This window comes from Lissotriton helveticus, chromosome 11 (genome assembly GCF_964261635.1).
Source record: "Lissotriton helveticus chromosome 11, aLisHel1.1, whole genome shotgun sequence".
NCBI lineage: Eukaryota > Metazoa > Chordata > Amphibia > Caudata > Salamandridae > Lissotriton > Lissotriton helveticus.
In genome coordinates, this window is record NC_136072.1 from 953,517,878 (window position 1) to 953,536,649 (window position 18,772).

General features: G+C 46.6%; 1 protein-coding gene across 1 annotated transcript; it reads right to left on the reverse strand.

Moving 5' to 3' along the window:
• Window positions 1-2,670: 2,670 nt before the first annotated feature.
• Window positions 2,671-4,550, reverse strand: LOC144791367 (uncharacterized). Its single transcript, XM_078666045.1, has 2 exons — window positions 3,975-4,550; window positions 2,671-3,699 (listed from the first exon to the last, which is right to left on the reverse strand). The coding sequence occupies exons 1-2, from the start codon at window positions 4,393-4,395 to the stop codon at window positions 2,714-2,716; spliced, it is 1,407 nt and encodes a 468-aa protein (XP_078522171.1). The 5' UTR covers window positions 4,396-4,550; the 3' UTR covers window positions 2,671-2,713.
• Window positions 4,551-18,772: the final 14,222 nt, after the last annotated feature.

Genomic DNA, 18,772 nt, shown 5'->3' on the forward strand with positions numbered 1-18,772 from the left:
CCACACCAAAAATGGCTGCAACATTTTGCAAGACCTTCTGAGTCCAGAGTGAGAAGGGCCAATGGAGACCTGATCCCCAGTGTCAGTGTGACCAAATGCCATGAGAATGACATCTCCAGTAGTAAAGGGTCGGACCACATTCAGGACACAACTTCTTATGTACACCCGCTCTACTCGGCCCCTTCCCAACCTCTATAAAATCGATACTCTCACACTTGCTCAGCCAGCACATCCTCACTTCACTTTCCCTGTTCTACTCCATTCATTCACTTTAACCTTCCCTCACCCTACTTTCTTATTTCAAACCTTGTCTGCCCATGTCTTTCAATATAATCATGCCCTTAAAACCCCCCACTTTTTCTGTCAGATCTTACCAATTTCCAAAGAGGAGTCCTCTTCACCTTCCAACTCCTTTCATCATGCCTGCCGCTTTCCCTGCATCATTTGGGAATACCATCACCATTTTCGGCCGCCTGGTGCACCCTGCCGTGCCCCCACGCAGGTTTGGAAACAATTCTGATGACCTCCCTCGGTCGCTTAATACATCGGTATTCCCCAGCACGCCCCAAGTCGGACAACCCTGTCCTGATGATGATCCTGATTCACGTGGATCGAAACGCCGTCGACTCCACAGCTTATTAATAGGCGTACTCCTCTAATTGTGGTTCATACAATGGAAATACATCGTTTTAATCTGTGATACCACTTAGTCACATGATTTGAACCACTCACTGTACATTATTTGCACCTGAGTCACAGTGCGCCGTTCATGCTGTTCACTACTGCACTTGCGTCGCCACTATCACCACAGTCACCTTTTCTAGAGCACCAAGTCCTTTATGGTTGTCATTTAATTCAATTTATGCAGTGCTGCCTTTAACTGTATATTACCGACCATGAATGTTAATTACAAAAAAAGATGATTTACTATCTTGTTCTAAAACAAATTGAGTGTTCTCCTTTTTTCCCTGCTAGCAATGCGATGCGCATGCTCGATTAATTGACTATATTATTTTTACCTATTGGGACATTGGGCCCGATGTAGGTAGGCCGTTACCGATCGGTAGTGACACCGAATCGGACATAAGCCGAATCGGTGCATGTACCGATTCGGTAGTGACACCGATTCGGACATAAGCCGATTCGGTGCATGTACCGATTCGGTAGAGACACCGAATCGGACAGAAGGCAAATCGGAGAACCTACCAATTCGGTAGATTCACCGATCGGGAAAATCCCCGCTTCGGACAGATGGGGAGATGTAGGGAGACACAGAAACACCGATTTTGGCTCAAAATCGGTAGAATCCACTCGGCAATTACCATGGATTACGATCAGGTGGTAACCAACTCCAACCCATAAAAACAGCCCCAAAATGCATTGCAACTTGCAGGATGGCAGCTTTTTATGTCATAGCGAGGCGGCTACGGCTACAGCAGCAAGGAGAGAGGGAATGGCAAAGAGAGGAGCAGGTATACAGACAACGTATCACCCTGGTCATGCTGACAGATGCAGAGATCCTACAGCGGTACAGGCTGGACTCAGAGACCATCACAGACCTCATTAGGGACCTCCAACCCCTGTTGCAGCACCCCACCCCAAGGGCACACGCAATCCCTGTGCAGGTGCAGGTGCTATGCTGCCTACACCTGCTGGCGTCTGGCAGCTACCAAAGTGTAGTCGCTGTGGCAGGAGGGGTGACCCAGAGCAGCCTGTCAAGGTTCTTCCACAAGTTCCTTGATGCCATGATCCAGAGGATGGCCCACTACATTTCCTTCCCTGCAACCCAGGCAGAACTTGTACAGACCAAAGCAGACTTTTACCAGATGGCAAGATTCCCCCACATCATTGGCTGCATAGACGGCACACACATTCCGATTTGCCCACCATCTGACACAGAATACATCTACCGCAATCGGAAGTCCACTCACACCATCAACGTACAGGTGATCTGCAATGCGAAATGCACCATCACAGACCTGGTAGCAAAATTTCCGGGTAGTACCCACGACTCCTACATTTTCCAACAGAGCGGCATCTATGCACGGCTGATGGCTGGGGAATTTGGAGAAGGATACCTCCTAGGTGAGACACATCATCAGCCCCCCATAACCAAAAACAGCAAAGTGAAATACATGTATGCATGTAAGTAATTTTACCCCTTTTCCTTCTAGGCGACAGTGCATATGCCCTCCGTTCATTCATTCTCACCCCCTACCTCAACCCCTCTACACCCAGCCAAAGGAGGTATAACCGTGCCCACAAAAGCACCAGGAATGTTGTGGAAAGGACATTCGGCATCTGGAAAAGCAGGTTTAGATGCCTGCACAAGAGTGGAGGTGCAAGGCAGTACACCCCCATCACCTGTTGCAAAATCATAGCTGTCTGTGCAATGTTACACAACCTTGCGGTGAAGAAGGGCACTGAGGTGGAGTTGAGTGACTACGAGGACCATGATGACGACGAAGCTGTGCCACTAACACAGCCAGCTGGGGTGTGTACGCCAAGTGATGGGAGATATAGACGTGAGGAGATAACAGCAAACTATTTCTGAGTGAGTACAAATGCACAGACAGGTGAATGGTTGTGTTGAATAAGCAATTTTTAATACTGTTGCTACACAGATACTGCACTGATGTGCAACAAAAAAAAGGTGTAATGTCAATGAAAACAAAAGTCTAGGGTCCAGGTTGCCTCACCCGCCCTTGCTAGGCTATTTCTTTGAGCGCTTTGCAGCCCCACTGTGGTGTCCCTCACCCCCTTCAGAATGACCAGCGGCATCTGCGGAGCGCCTGGTGCTCCTGCGTGGCTCTGACGCAGCGCTGGCCGGGCTGCTGCGGCTGCTGCTGTCCCCAGCATCCCCCAGGTCCAGGGCAGGATTTGCGGCAGTGTTAGAGATGATCAAGGCCTCCATTGCTGTCGTGATGCGGGCCATTCCCCTTGTCAACTCTGCGGTATTTTGAGCGAGACTAGACTCCATGTTGGCACCACGCTGACAGAGTTGTGCCGTTGCTGCAGCAAGGCGGCTCAAGGAGCGGTTCTGCACCCGGGCATCCCGCCTGCGCACCACCTCTTGCTCCTCCATTCTGCCACATAACTGTGTGATGGCAGTGGTTAGCCTGCCTAAACCTGCTACTGCCTCCTTGTTGGAAGCCACAAAGGCCTGAAATCCTTTCACCATTTCCCCCATCTGCAGGTTGTGCTGCAGGAGCTGGCGTTGGCATGCCATGATGGATTTCGCCTGCTGCCTTTGGATCTTCACCATATTGCCTTCGAGGCCCCGGAACACACTGGCCTCCCGTGCTGGGTCTGCAGTGGTGGGAATGGCACGGCGCCGGGTACTGCTGCTGCCCGCCTGCTGCGTGGGCTGGGGTGCCACTGGTGGGGGTGTGGTGCTGGCCGGGGCCTGAGCCCCTGCTCCCAGGACAGGGTGTACTGGAGCCACAGTGGCAGGAGCTGGTGTAGGTGGAAAGAGCTCCCTTGTCGGGGAGTTCTCTGGGGAGAATTGCAAGGAGGGTGTGCTTTGCATTTGTGGGGAGTTAAGTGCATCAAAGTCAATTTCCAGGTCTCCCTCAATATCCAGGCCTATGGTGTTTTCCTCCTCCTCCTCGGCAGCCTGACTCGTGCTCGGCCCTGCGAGTGCAGTGGTAGATGGTGCTGCTGCCTCCTTTGGCAGTGTTTGTCCGCCTGATGGTGCCCCTAGGTACAAAGAAGCATTTGTAAATAGAGTACCGATGTATTACAGTCAGTACAATTAAAGCATTCCACATGTCCTAGCATCTCCGTAGAATGTGTTCCACTGTTTCATGTCTTGTGATTCTGCACTGCCATATTTTGATACCTACTGCTGACTGGATGTACCATGATGCTTGTCTCTTGTATGTTGGTTGCAGTACTGTGCTGGGGTTTGGCTATGCATTGTGTCTAATGGGGAGGTGTCTGGTAGGGTGTGTCCTGATGCGCATGCCTCTTACCTGTAGCTGTAGCTCTGGCTGAGCTGTCCAGGGTCCCAATTCCGGTCACGCTCTCCCTCTCAATGGTGCTGGAGACCAGTTCCTCCAGCTCGGTGAGGGGTGGCGCCGGGTTCCTGCCACCACCAGTGACTCCAGCCTGCTTCTGGATCTCTGCCATCTTCCGTTTGGTCAGGCTGCGGATGTCGTAGAAGCGCTTCTTCAGCTCATCCAGGGACCTGGGGGTGACACCCACAGCGTTGACCTTCTGACCGATATCGCTCCAGAGCCTCCTCTTGGTGCTTTCTGGCACATTGAGGGACAGCTTTCCGAATAGCTGCCGGTGCACCCTCACCACCTCCTCAACCAACACCTGCAGCTCGGTGCTGCTGAACTTAGGCTTCCTCTTCTGGCTGGACTTCTGGCTCTCACTCTGGTTTGCCATCTTGGTCTGAACAGTTCACTACCTCCTACTCCCACTGCTGCTAACTGTGACTGCTCAGCTCAGGCTGGCTCTCCAGAAAGTTCTTAATTGGCTGCACCTGCCAGGGTTGCCACTCCCTGTTTGGGAGGGGGAGGGGGAGCCACCTCATTGGCTGAAGCGGCTTTTACCGAATCGGCTATCTCCGAATCGGATATTACCGATTCGGTAAAATCCGAATCGGTATCATCCGATTCGGAGATAGCCGATTCGGTTTCTTCAATGCATTCCTATGGGCTTTTTGGCCATGGGTGTGTTTTCATACCTCCGATTCGGTAATAGCCGATTCTGATTTTTCCGACTCGGCTAATTCCGATTCGGTGGTAGCCGATTCGGCTAGTTCCGATTCGGTGGTAGGCGAATCGGCTAGTTCCGAATCGGTGGTAGGCAATTCGGTACTTTCCGATTCGGTCCGTGCTGATTCGGTACGTACCGATTCACATTACCGATGCCGACCGATTCCCTATTATTTCGCTGTTTGTTTCCTACATCTCGTTTTCCGATTTCAGAATACCGAATCGGCCCGCCTCGGTATTTTGGAATCGGAAATTCCCTTTTACCTACATCGGGCCCATTGTTCTCAGTTACGTATTTAACACACTTCAACCGATTAGCGGCCGGCACAGCTTGGCCTGAAGAGAAGAGATCGGCAGTATATTATCAAAACCTTAGGGAAGAAATAAAATAAATCATTGCACAAATAGATTCACAACCCCTAGATTGCACTGAATTTATTCATATATCGCTAATGCTGGATCATAGGTTAGCCAAGCGAAACTGGGATAGTCGATGTTCCAAATGTGTTGGGTTTAAATTTGATCAATTAAGGATTATACATAACACTAATGTACATGATAATTAGGTTGAACCCATTCAAATAGGTTCAGTTTGTTCAGCTTTGTTCAAGATAGAAAAGGACTCCCGTCATAAAAATGGTGAGTGTTTTTATTGTGGAAAAAAGGGGTACTACATGAAAGAGTGTCCTATTTAGCCAAAAGGCAGGGGTCAGAGTTCACTAACAAAGACACCTAATACTTTAAAAAAAACAACGAAAAACTCCATTGGCTCAAAACATGTGAAAGAGGATCTTCTGAGTGCTTAAGTATCACAGTCAGAAAACATGTATCTTATTCAACTCTAAAAATTAGATTGACACTACCAACTCATGTGGCACCTGATATCACAATCTTAATAGACTCTGGAGCCAACTCAGAATTGGCATACACTTTGACCTTACCATGTGTGCAAAAGGAGAAACCCGAAATAGTAAAAACAGTTGATGGACAGGTCTTAACATCAGGCCTCTTACCAGGCAAACGGTAAATAGACAACATTTTCGAAACAAATATATAGTATAGACATAATATCGAGTACAAAATAAAGAATTGATAAAATATCGAATGGACATAATATAGTGGTCAATAATATCAAATTCAAATTTCAAAAAGTGCTTTATTCGAGTATTACTCATAAAAGCAGACGTACAAACATATAATAAAAAACAATTAAATTTACAAGGTCATTTAGACGCAAGCACATGGCATGATTTAAAAACTATAACTCATCATAGATACAGGTGCAAAGTTCATTACAATAAAAAATGCCAGAAAATGATAATCACAGTTACTGTAAAAAAGCACAAAAATTCATATCATTAAAATGTCATACCGATGATACATTAAATGAGCGTTTACAGAGAATAGACACTAGTCTAGCAGTCTCTGATCAGCTAAATAAACATTTACAGAGAATAAACATTAGTCTAGCAGTCTCTGAACTATAAATAAGCAATTACAGAGAATAGACAAGAGTCTAGCAGTCTCTGAATAACTAGGCAATGAAAAGTTAACCCACCAACAATCTCTGCCTTATGACCCACGCCCACCCCAAGTACTTTGCAGTGGCAATTATGATCCAATTTACAGAAGTGGATTTTACAATACGCAGCGCTACCATGCTACTTTTTGTGCCTAAGTTCCTGCACATAGGAGCCAACCAAGCTCGCCTTGGGGCAGAGTATACTGGGCAGGAAAACAGAAAATGGCCAAGAGTTTCATTTCCTACCCCGCAAACTGGACAAGTTGCTGCACCCCCTGATTTCCACTTAGATGTTAAGTTACGGAGGGGGAGGGAACCTACCCTCAATTGGAAGAGCAGTTTTCTGTCCATGGGGTTCGATATGTAGTCCCAGTACATTTCATAAATAGGGTACATCTTAACTTCTAGGAAACTGGTGGTCATAGACCCACTGGTAGTACTGAGCATTCTCCTATTAACAACATATTCCCCAAAAATGTTTTTTAGAGTAGACTTGGTGGGAAATGAAGCCCCAGCTGGATCGGTCCATAAAGCATTTAGTCCTAGTTCGAACAATGCAATCTTTAATGTTTTAAACCATCTGATTTTATTATAACAGTCAGCTTTAATAACATCTATGAACCCATCCGCGTAGTGGGAGAGCTCTGGCGTAGTCCAGAGCCTACGCCAGTATAAAATCGGGCGTAGTTTTGCCATTTCCGAAATTTCTCTCCTACCTAGCTCATAAAGCAGGGGCAGTAGCGGACTGCTCTGTGGGTTACCTGTCAATGACCTTAAAAATTTATTTTCTGATGTTTGGAGTTCCTGAAGATTTTCATGCCCCCATAGCTCCGCACCGTACAAAGCAGACCCAATTGCTTTTGCCTCATATATTATCAGGGGTGGTTTTATGGGTTTAGTTAGCGATTTCCTATGTTCCTTGATAATAGTGCCAGCTAGTTGCTTGTGCCTTAACGTAGCAATGTTAAGATGTTGCTGCCACTTATTATCATTAGAAATAAGGATCCCCAGATAAGTAAAGGATTTTACGACTTCCAGAATACGACCACTCATGGAAATTTTTGATTTAAAATTTCTGTGTTGGTTAAAAACCATGAGTTTTGTTTTGGAAGCGTTCACCTCCAGTCCGTGATCTACACAGAACTCATCAAATATTGCCAGTGCTTTTTGCAGACCACTTGGGGTTTTAGATAAAATTAAGGTATCATCGGCGAACATTAAAATAGGGACTTTTTCACCTGCAAGAAAGGGAGCATCCACTGCCCGAGATTGCATGCGGGAAACAATACCATTAATAAAAAGGGTGAACAAAGTAGGGGCCATTGAGCATCCTTGCCGAACCCCGCGCTCAACGGGGAATTCGGCGGTGTCATTACCATACCCACCCCATCGAATTTTGGCATAATTGCCCTCATGCAATCGCATAATTAAAGTCAGCAAATCCCCGGGGACCCCTAGTATCTCAAGCACTTCCCACAGTTTTGCCCTTGGTACCAGGTCGAAGGCAGCCCGCAGATCAACGAATGCTGCATACAGGCTGCCTCCGCCTAGCACCACGGTCCTCCACTGGATCAGTTGGAAACGAAAGACTTGATCCACAGTGCTGGTTGCCCTGCGAAATCCAGCCTGAAAGGGAGATAGCATGTTGTTATCATCGGCCCAGTCGAGCAACCTATTAATAATCACCCGCCCCACTATTTTTTGAATAGTGTCTATCAAACTAATAGGGCGGTAATTACAGGGCTGAGCTCGATCTCCTTTTTTGTATATCGGGATGATTACAGTGCCCCGCCAGGTTACTGGGATATCTGCACCTCTGATGATATAATTTATTAGCAGATGGATGTATTTGCACCATCTTGCAGTATCATTCAAGAAAACATCTGCTGGAACCCCGTCAATGCCAGGGGCACGACCACTTCGAACAGATTTAAGGGCAGTCAGTATTTCACTCTGCGTGAAAATGTCATCATCTGCTAGTAAAAGAGGCAACTGCCTACTATCTGATCTCTGGAAACATACTGTTCACTAAAGAATTCAACCCAGGCGTCCTGGGGGACATTGTTAGTGCTAGCCTCTTCTAGCCTGTCGTGTCCCCATTTAACTATATGCCAGAATAACCTAGAATGATTTTGGTCACTTGCACTTTTTAGCTTGTTCCAGTGGGCTTCATCCCAATCTTTTTTCGCTTTGGCTATGCACTGCTTATATTGCTTCCTAGCTGATCTAATAGCCTCCAGGTTTTTATTCTTAATTGCGTCTCCCAAGGAGGTTCGTGCCATCCTACAGTCGTGATTGTACCACCTAGCGGCTCTATAGGCACAGATCCTCTTTTTATTTACCGGTTTTAAAAAATGGCATTTGATTTCATTAAAGAGATCTTCATGAACCTTGGTAATAATGTTTTGGCTAGGGGAATCCTCAAGGGCCATTATAGCCTTATCAGTTGCCATGCTTATTTTTTCTAAAACCAGCGGATCTGTCCTAACGCTTGTCCATCTCAACCTGCGTAAGTCGTTAGTTGGTACAATTGGCAGGGCCAAGGATTCAGCACAATTACTAGGAGCAATAGCATCAGACAGCCACCATTTATGGAGGACACATAGAGGATTATGATCACTCTCGGGCCTTTCCATAACAGCCATATCAGTAACAGATGACCATAGGGGCATACTACATATGACATAGTCAATGCGGCTCTTATTTCTCCCATTGTTAAAAGTCATGGCTGGTACTCTGTCTGACTTGGTCCGACCAATCAAAGCCCTTAACCCATGTTCAAGGCACATAGCGTTTAAACCTAGAATATCCTCGGTCCAGCGGGTTATTGGGGTTATATCAAGTGCGGGAATATCCCAGATCTGATCTTCCTCCGCACCTAGAAAAGCCTCACTAGTGTCTAGCGGTTCAAAAGTGCGGTTTAGATCGCCTGCTAGTATAACGTTATTCCCAGAAGAGTGATTGTCTAGGAAATTATACAGAGACGAAAGGACCACTGATTTTCCAGCACTTCCACCTCTAGCGTATATATTATAGATGTCAATGGGGGTAGATAAGTCCCTCGTAAGTCTAATGAGCTGAATGTCATTTTGATGGAGCTCCAGATTTTTCACTACGATCTTTAGGGACTGGCGAACCCATATGGTGAGTCCCCCCATCGGACGCCCTTTGGGACCCTTTGTAGCCGGAACATAAAAATTCAAGTACCCCAAAGCAAAAACAGGATCACAGGCCCATGTTTCTTGAAAAATACAAACATCATACTGGCTGACAAACCCAAACCATTCTCCACAGTCCACATTGGAACAAAGCCCAGCAACATTCCAAGACAATAGGTTCCCGGAAGCATATACCGTGATTGATTCAGAACTGTGATCAGACCCATTCAACATTGCATCTTCACTAACATTATCATTTACATTTGCAGAAAGTAGTCCTACTGTGGCATTAGGATTATGTGTCTCATTTAAAGTACATGTAGAACGACTGTGCTCCCCTATTATACAAGCAACCAGAGGGATTTGCAACAGAGGCGTACGTTTAATTGTTTGTCAATCACAAGCATCTAAGTTGGAGAGGGCAGAAAATCTGTTTTCCAGACCTAGACCCCACTCAGTGGATCCAAAATTCTTACTGCCCCTTTTGGTTACAACGTTCCATTTTGTTCTTAAGGTGCTTGAATTGGGGCCTCTGCCTTTCCGGGGATAGAAAAAGTCTAGGGTCAGTGGGACAATAGAAGTAGATCGTCTCTGTGGAGGGAAGATATTAGGCAAGATGTTTGGTAAAACCTCAGGGTCAGAGAAATTGAGCACAACGCAATCTCCCTTGAACTTCTTTTCCCTGTTCCCAATCCACTCAACCTTTCTAGCATTTACCAATTCTTCAGATAAATGCTGCCTGCCCCAAGGAGATATGGCCATGTTGTTAGTTAGCCATGATAAGGATTTATTTAGAAGTGATGATGTAGATTCAGCTTCACCAGTAGCAAGTGGGGGTACATTTGCTAATACAAGAACTATTGGCGAGGCTTCCACCACAAGCTCAAATTACCCTTTCGAAGTATTTAGTTCACCATTAAGAGGGGCAGAAGGAACAGCACCAAAGATGTTATCAGGTGGATTTATCAATGAGGTCATTGGAAGGTTTGGCGCAACAGCAGGAAACACTCCGTTGGATTTGCTCGATTGAATTTCACTCACCAATGGCTGAACACTGGACGTGATGACTTCTGGGAGTTTCTCCACCTCCCCCAGGGTTTTTCCAAGTAAGCCTTCCAATTTGCTTACCTCGGCAGATAATTTGTCAATTTTACTTATCAGGGGTTTGACTATCCCCATGATTTTTGTGTCCATCAAGCTGCAGAATTTCTGAAATTGGGTGTTAGAAAAGGTCACATAAGTTTCCCCAGTCAAATCCTCCTCCTCGTCCTCAACAAGTATTTTCCTAGGTGGCGTTGCAACTTTATTTTTAGCTGACCTTAATCCCCCCCGTTTTTGTATGGCTTTTCTTTTGCCCCCTGTAACCCTCGGTGCAGAAATAGGGACAGCAGTGAAGATGGTGGACTCACTATTTATAGGGGTCACAGTCACTACTTCATTGTCACTGTTTTCTTCAGTACTAGCCACTATGCCACTGGGCTGAATAGTAACTGTGTCCTGGAGAGAATCATGTGCCACACCGGAGGGACTGCTATTTAGCAGAGCAAAAGAATCCTCTGTCTCTTTGTCTGCCAATGGAGATTGTGTAGGTGAGTCTAGTCCCAAAGAAGACCTTCTCTCGCTATTGATTTTCGCCACAACTTGGACAAGGTAGTTCTCCATGGTGTTTGTAACTGGGGTTAACTTTTTTCCAGGCATTTATACAATTGAATGTAGAACTTAATGCAAGATCTTGGCTCACACAAAAAATAAAAGATGTTTGTTTACCTCGTGTTCGAATTTTCAGGAGCACTGTATCCGGTAGTGGGCTTAGGGAAAATAGGGCAGAATCCCTGGCCCAACCCAACCTTGGCCGACCTCGGACGGCCTCAGACGGCCCGCCCTTTGCCCGGGCTTTACTCCGCGCTTTGGCCCGCGCGCGTCCCGCTAGCGCGACTTTGACTGGCTTGATATAGAGGGAGGGGGGCGGGAAGAGGACCAGCTGCGGCGAGTTTGTTAACGCTGCGTCCGCTGGTCCTCGCAGTCCCTGATGCAGTAGAACTCCCTCGGCGGTTACCTCTCCAGTCAGGCAGTCCGGCAATCCGACTCTGGCAATACCTCAAGCGGCACCCGCGATTCGGGGGCCGCGAGGCGTGGGTTCAAAGGCAGCAAACAAGCACCCGGTAGCAAACGGTAAAGTCCCTATAAGCAGACAGCCAGAGTATGTTCAAGCCTCCACTTTTAAAGTCCAGGTGGGAGGGGGCGGGAAGAGGACCAGCTGCGGCGAGTTTGTTAACGCTGCGCCCGCTGGTCCTCGCAGTCCCTGATGCAGTAGAACTCCCTCGGCGGTTACCTCTCCAGTCAGGCAGTCCGGCATTCCGACTCTGGCAATACCTCAAGCGGCACCCGCGATTCGGGGGCCGCGAGGCGTGGGTTCAAACGCAGCAAACAAGCACCCGGTAGCAAACGGTAAAGTCCCTATAAGCAGACACTAATAGTCAATAATATCAAAATGCAGGTAAGTAATATCGAAGTACATAATAAAGGCATTAAAATATATCACATTTTTAATAATATCGAATTTTTGTGTTTTGTATGTTAGTATGTGTTAAAAGTGTATAATAGTTTTTGTAATGTATGTTTAATTTATTAAAAGTAATGATTTTTATATTGTTACATTTTTGTGTAATTTAATTCTGTAGCGGGTTGTGGGTTTATATTGGAAAAGGGTGGGAAGTAATTTAATTGTATTAAATTCAATATTAATTTTTAGGAATTAGTAATTATTTTTAACTTAATTTTGAGTTTTAGTTCTGTAGCGGGTTGTGGTTTATAGGGGAAATGTTTGGGAATTAATTTAATTGTAATTAAGTAAATGTTTATTTTATTTATTGGTATTGGAAATTAATTTGTAATTTGTTGTTAATCAATTATCAATTGATAATAATTTTGTATTAATTGGCAATTAATTTTTATTAATTGATCAATGTTAATTGTATTAATTTATTATTTGCAGTGGGTTGTGTGTTTATAGGGAAATTTGGTGGGAAGTAATGTATTTGTAATTATTAATTATTTAAATCATTTTTGTGTATTGATAATTAATTTACTGTTAATTAATTATGAATTGGTATTATACTTTGGTGTTGTGCATGCATATGTTCTTTGTGTCTCTGCACCATACTAAACCTATGTCTCTGTCCATTGCAGAATCTACTGAGTGCACAGGAGGCAATGAGACGGACACCAGTGCTGAAGCATCTGGCACGCATGAGTCACATGGGGTCACAGACACGGAGGTGTCCAGCGCCTCAGAGGGGGACAGGAGTGTCCATGAAGAATCGCGCCCAGAGAGCCCATCATCTACATCTGATGACTCTAGTGGGGAGTCCGCAGCAATAGTGGCCACAGGGAGTGACAATGCAGAATCTACATCCACAACACATCGATCAATGCCCACCATCCCGCCTACTACCACTAGTGCATTCCGTGCATGCAGGGCTATCAAGGGTAGAGTTGCATTCACCCCAGGCACTGCTGTCCCTGCCACAGTGTCCCCTGCTGCCCTCAGTATTGAGGTGGTAGACCTCTTATGGCAGTTGTGTGTGGTGCAGACAGCTCTACTAAATGCATACCAGGATCAGGACAAGAAGTTGGGACAAGTTCTGGCATTCATGGAGGGCATTCATTCGGACGTTGGTGGGCTACACAGGACTCTCTAGGGTTTGCCCTCGACCGTGACTGCTGCCATTAGGCTGCCCCAGCCTCAAAGTCCGGCTCCTGTACCATCAACAAGCACCCTGCCAGTGGCAGCACCTGTGGAGAGTGTAGACACAACTGAGCCCTCGGGCCCCAAGTTGGTGAGACACAGCCAATGACAGCACCACCTCAAGCATGGCAGACCACAAACACCATCCCCTAAACTGAACACAGGCAGAGAGGGAGACAAAGAAACAAGCCCTTCAGATGAGAATCTGGGGCATTAGGCAAAGAAGCAGACCTCTAGCTCACGTTCCAAGACATCACACCCAGCACAGGACCCTCCCATGCAGAAAACTGCGGCTAAAGACACAAAGTCAGTTGCCATTCCTGCTGTGGTGCAGGTGCAAGTGACGGCGAAGCAACAACAGCTCCCTAAGACATCCTCACCACAAACCTCCACTCCCACCAGCACCCCTGTGTAGTGTAGTCAGGAGAGCAATGTGCGGGGGGCAACAGGACTACAGGGGATGGGGAGCAAAAGTCAGGCCAACACCAAGGCTAAAACCAAATCTGTCAAATTCCCACAGGGACAGACGCCTACACCTGTGACACCTTTGTCGGAGGGTGTATCTGTTGTGCCCACACCACTTCCCAGTCAGCCAAAGACAATTCTGAAATATCGGATCCCTAAGAAGTGTAGAGTCAGCCCTCCACATTCTCCCTCGCCCACCCTGTCTCATGGCAGCTTATGCACGCCTCCATGTGCCACCATGCCACCCTGGCCATTTAGCCCTCTGCATGGCACATCCACTACTGCCTCTGCCTCTTCTGGTCCTCTGTCTCCTAGGTCAGGTCCTACCACTGGGCTGGACACTCTGCCACCTCAAAGTCCAGAAGACAGGCAGGTCTGATGCCAAATGCTTCCCACATTCCCGTCTCTCCCACAGCTTTGCCTGGACCAAGCTCTGGTATCACCTTAGCATTTGGATTCACATGTCAGTGCACTGTGTGGCACATTCACCGTGTACATTCCCATGCACACATGTGCATTGTTTGAACTATGGACTGGACAATGTAATTTCCTTTGTTGGCAATATGATGGCTAAAAAAGTGTTACTCCTGTTGTATACTTCATTGGTGCACTTGCTGAACTAAACAGTTTTATGGGTGTGTATGGCTCAATGTGCAACATGCTCTGCATGGCACTTCCACATTGCTATTTCACTGATTAAGTTTGTAACAGTTTGACTGACGTAACACTCACTTTTGTTAGGATCAACTATGTGGCTTGGGAGTGCAATTATGCTTGTTTGTGTTGATGTACTCTTACACTCATCATATCACCCTTAGAGTCCTTCAATTGTGCACATGTGGTGTTAGGAGGCTATGCCACAACCAAGGTGTATTGTACACACGGTGTGACTTGCGGGGTGACCATGGTTGGTGTTATCTGTGTCATGGCTTTGGATGTGTGAACAGTAGAGTGTGTGTTGTAATCTTGTGTAGGCCTGTCTCACATGGGTATATTTGTATGTGCGCACTTGAGTAGACAGACAGTGTGCTTGGCCTGTCCTTGTCAGTGTTGTTGATGTGTATGTGGCACTTAACGTGCCGTATACACACGTGTATGATCCTGGTATGCATTGTCTGTTTGTTTATTTGGTCTGACAAGTGCCTCTAATTGTTTGCACATGTATGAGTTTGATGTTGGGCAGTGTGTCCTTGCACTCCTTGTGGACACTTTAATGTTTTTGCTGTCAGTTGAGAGTGTGCAGAGTGTGTGACTGCAAAGTGTGAGTTGTGTATTGTTGTTGAGGCACGTGTGTCATGTAATCGGGAGCTACTTGTGCTGTCCTACTCAGCCAGACTGACATGTTGGTGGATTTTTCACCTGACTTGCTGTGACTTGTCTGGTTTTCTTTGGTGATGCAGTGTTTTCTGTGGGTATTCATGGCATCCCCTGTGTGTGGTTATGATGTGTGCACATTGTGCATGACTGGTTGATGTGTTTTTGCCTGTACAATCATCACCTGTGCAATCCTGATGTATACACCACTTCAGTCGCATGTGTTCCACCCCATGCCTTCACAATGTGTGACCCTCACCAGCACTTCATGGTGTGAAGTGGTGCTGTGAGTAGCTGCTCGGTGTACTGGTCCTATGTGCCACTCAGGACACTTCAACATGCATATGGGTGTGATTATAAGGTACCTGCTTACAGGCATGGTTGCACATGTGCAGTGCATGTGTTTCAACAGCACATTCCTCTAGTCAAGTTGTTTGCATCTGTGCTTCGCTTTGTTTTTCCACTGTGGTTGTGGTCGCTGCTGTATGTGTGTTTGAAGAGCTACAGTTACACTGGCCGTGTGTGTTGTGATGTGTGTAGTATGATGACTTGTATTGTGTATTCACATGCTGGGGCAAGCAGAGATAGAACCACTAGGTTTGCTGCCACAGACATCAGGCACATCGATTGGTATGCATGTATTTGTGATGGTCACATGTCAGTATGTGCTTTTGCACACTACTGTGTGTCTGATCCACACAATGTCAACTTAATTAGCACATGGATTGGGTGGTGTATTGCCAGCTACTGTTGACTCTGCCTGTAATGTGGTTCAACCACGATTACCTATGTGGCACCTGTATGCTGGTGGACTTTGGTCCCTGACACTCACCTTGCCACTAGCAGTGAGGGGGGCTGACACCAGGGGCACCTGTTTGCTGGTTGGCTTTGGTCCCTGACACTCACCGTGCCACTTACAGGGAGGGTGGCTGACACCAGGGACACCTGTGTGGCACCTGTATGCTGGTGGGCTTTGGTCCCTGACACTCACCTTGCCACTAGCAGGGAGGGGGGCTGACACCAGGGGCACCTGAATGCTGGTTAGCCTTAGTTCCTGACACTCACCTTGCCACTTACAGGGAGGGGAGCTGACACCAGGGGCACATGTGTGCTGGTGGGTGTTGGTCCCTGACACTCACCTTGCCACTTACAGGGAGGGAGACTGACACCAGGGGCACCAGTGTGGCATGTAAATACAGGTGTTGGTTTGCCACATTACACCAATGACCTGCTTGCCAGACATCACTTTCCCTGATTGTCAGATGGGCACACATTTGTATGTGGTGCAGGTTGTGATGGCAGTTGATGTGATTGTATCAGGTAATGACAGCTGCTACTAATGGTGGCACGCTATTTACTTTGGGCCCAGGTCCCACTCAATCCTTACGCCCTCACTGACACTGCGCATGCGTGGCGCTGGCCATGCCTACTGGGTTGTGCGGATGTTTTCCTGCGTCCTCACCACTGTGGTGATGTGACGGGGAGATGGCGGTGCTTACTTTGTTGATGGGTGGTACAGGTGCGTAGCAGTGTGTTCACAACTAGCGGCACCTTGCAATGACAATGTTGGATATGGTTCTGTGCCGACCAGGAGGTCTGGTGTAGACAGGAAGACATTTGCAGGTCAGGTGTTGTGTGATTATGTTGTGTGCGGATGTGTGTCATTGACATACCTGCGGCTTTGTGCACGGCGGCGGCGTCTTTGTTGATGGTGGTTCAGGAACAGCAGCGGTGGGGCCTGTAGGGCAGGATCCATTGCGGTTGCGACCACGTGGAGCACTCTGTGATTCCTGTTTTGCTACGCTGTGTTGCTTCCGCCGTGTTTCGATGGGTGGTTTCTCCGTTGTGGTCCGGTGACCTCTTTGAAGCATTGTAATTGGTACGGCTGTCTCACGTCATTCCGCCTGGCGGTCTCTCGCCATTGGTTACGTCCGCCCTCGTCACGGAACCAAACTACTGGCAGAACTGGATTTACCACTGCGGACGGAAATTGGGCTATGTTTGTCCATCGTAATGTGGGGGTCAGAGATTCGTGGTCGTGGTTGGCAAAACTACACCCGTCAGGCCGGCGGAGGGCCACTCTGGCCCGGCGTTGGCAGACCACCCGCCATCGTAATTGGGCCCTAAGTGAACTTTCAGACCCCAATTAAAACATAGAAGTGCAAACCAACATCTTCAGTATCCTAGTAATCTAAATGCCTTGCTTAAAAAAAAATGACCCATCTGCAGACAGGAAAGAAAATGAAAGACAAATAGAACTACAGATGTCTCTTGATACTGATGTTTCTCTGGGCAACATCCAGACAGCTCATCATATTAGCAAAAGCAAAATACTTTACCAACACCATCAATGGAGCTACTAACAGAAGCTAAACAATTTTCAAGACAGTCAAGCACTGCAACAACCCACTACCAGACCCACCTATTCCTACTCCACAGAAAACTGCAATGCCATCAACCTTCATCAGTGAAAAAATACAGAAGATCCAAAAACACATCAACAACACTGAGCCTGCTTCATCTTTTACACCTACACCTTCCTGTAGAATCTTTCAATGCTCAGCGTTCTAAACCCTTTATTTTGCAGGGACTCACTGACATTTTCAAACCAATCAAAACTACTTCTTGAGAAGATCAAAGCTCCTTCTGGGAACACTCTCAAACAGTTAATCACCATTGTCAATGCCTCACTCACTAAAGGCATCTTCCGAGAATCTCTCAAGATAGGCCAGATCCTTCCACTCCTAAAGAAACCTACACTAGACCCTAATGACCTTGGAAACTACTGGCCCATCACTCACCTACCATTAATTGGAAAGATCCATGAAAAAAGCAGTCTATGTTCAACTCTAACATCACATGAATGCTAATAATTTTCCGCACAACTTCCAGTCTTACTTCAGACCATGCTACAGGACAGAGACCAATACCTCACATGTCATATATGAAGCACAAAGAAGATGATTGCTGCTTCTTGATATTGCTGGACCTCTCAACTGCCTTTGACATAATAAAACACCCCCTTCTCACACACCCTGGAGTCTAGAATGAGATTCACCACAATGTCCATCACTGGTTCTCCTCCTTCCTTTTCAACCAACACCAGCTTTTTCACATGGGAATCCATAGTCCCAAAAGATCCCTATCATCTGTGGAGTCCCCTAAGATTCTATACTATCTTCTGTCATCTTAAATCTCTACATTGAGCTGCTTGGTGTCACCAATATGTCAATGATATACAACTCTGTTTGACAGTCTTCTCTGCTTCAGATAGTTAAAGCCTCACACACTGCCTGAACATCATCCAGACCTAGATGGCCAGAACCTACGAAAGCTCAACCCAAAGAAGGTTCTTATTTTCCAAGAACAGCAAACAAGAAACAGTACAAATCTGGTTCAATGACATGAGCCTTGATGACTTTGAACCCCATCTTTCACCAAATACTAAGTCACTTGCATTCACGATGGACACCAACATTACCCTCGAGAAACACATTGCTAAAAAAGGTTGCCTTGTACCAGCTCTCTCTTCTAAAGAAAATTAAATTATTTTTTCCAGAAAGCGATGGAACTGCTGTTCATACCCGTATCATACCCTCACTCTAGATGGTACTAACACCCTGCTGTAAGGCCTCACAGACTCCACACTGGCACCCATTAATAGTATCCTACAATCTACAGCACATCTCATCCAGGGTCTGAGGATCAAACTCCTCCTGATAGAGCTCCATTTACTCCCATTGCGGACCCACACCATCTTCAATGCCAGCTGCCTGCATCATTTAGAAAACTATCTCAACCTCAGGTGAACTTCTAAACAAGCTCACCTTCTTTGATG

Excerpts from the sequence above, each read along its gene's own strand:
- LOC144791367 (XM_078666045.1), bottom strand. The coding sequence starts at position 4,395 with ATGGCAAACCAGAGTGAGAGCCAGAAGTCCAGCCAGAAGAGGAAGCCT. Across the intron at positions 3,700-3,974 it reads AGCCAGAGCTACAGCTACAG|GGGCACCATCAGGCGGACAA; the intron begins GTAAGAGGCATG and ends CTTTGTACCTAG.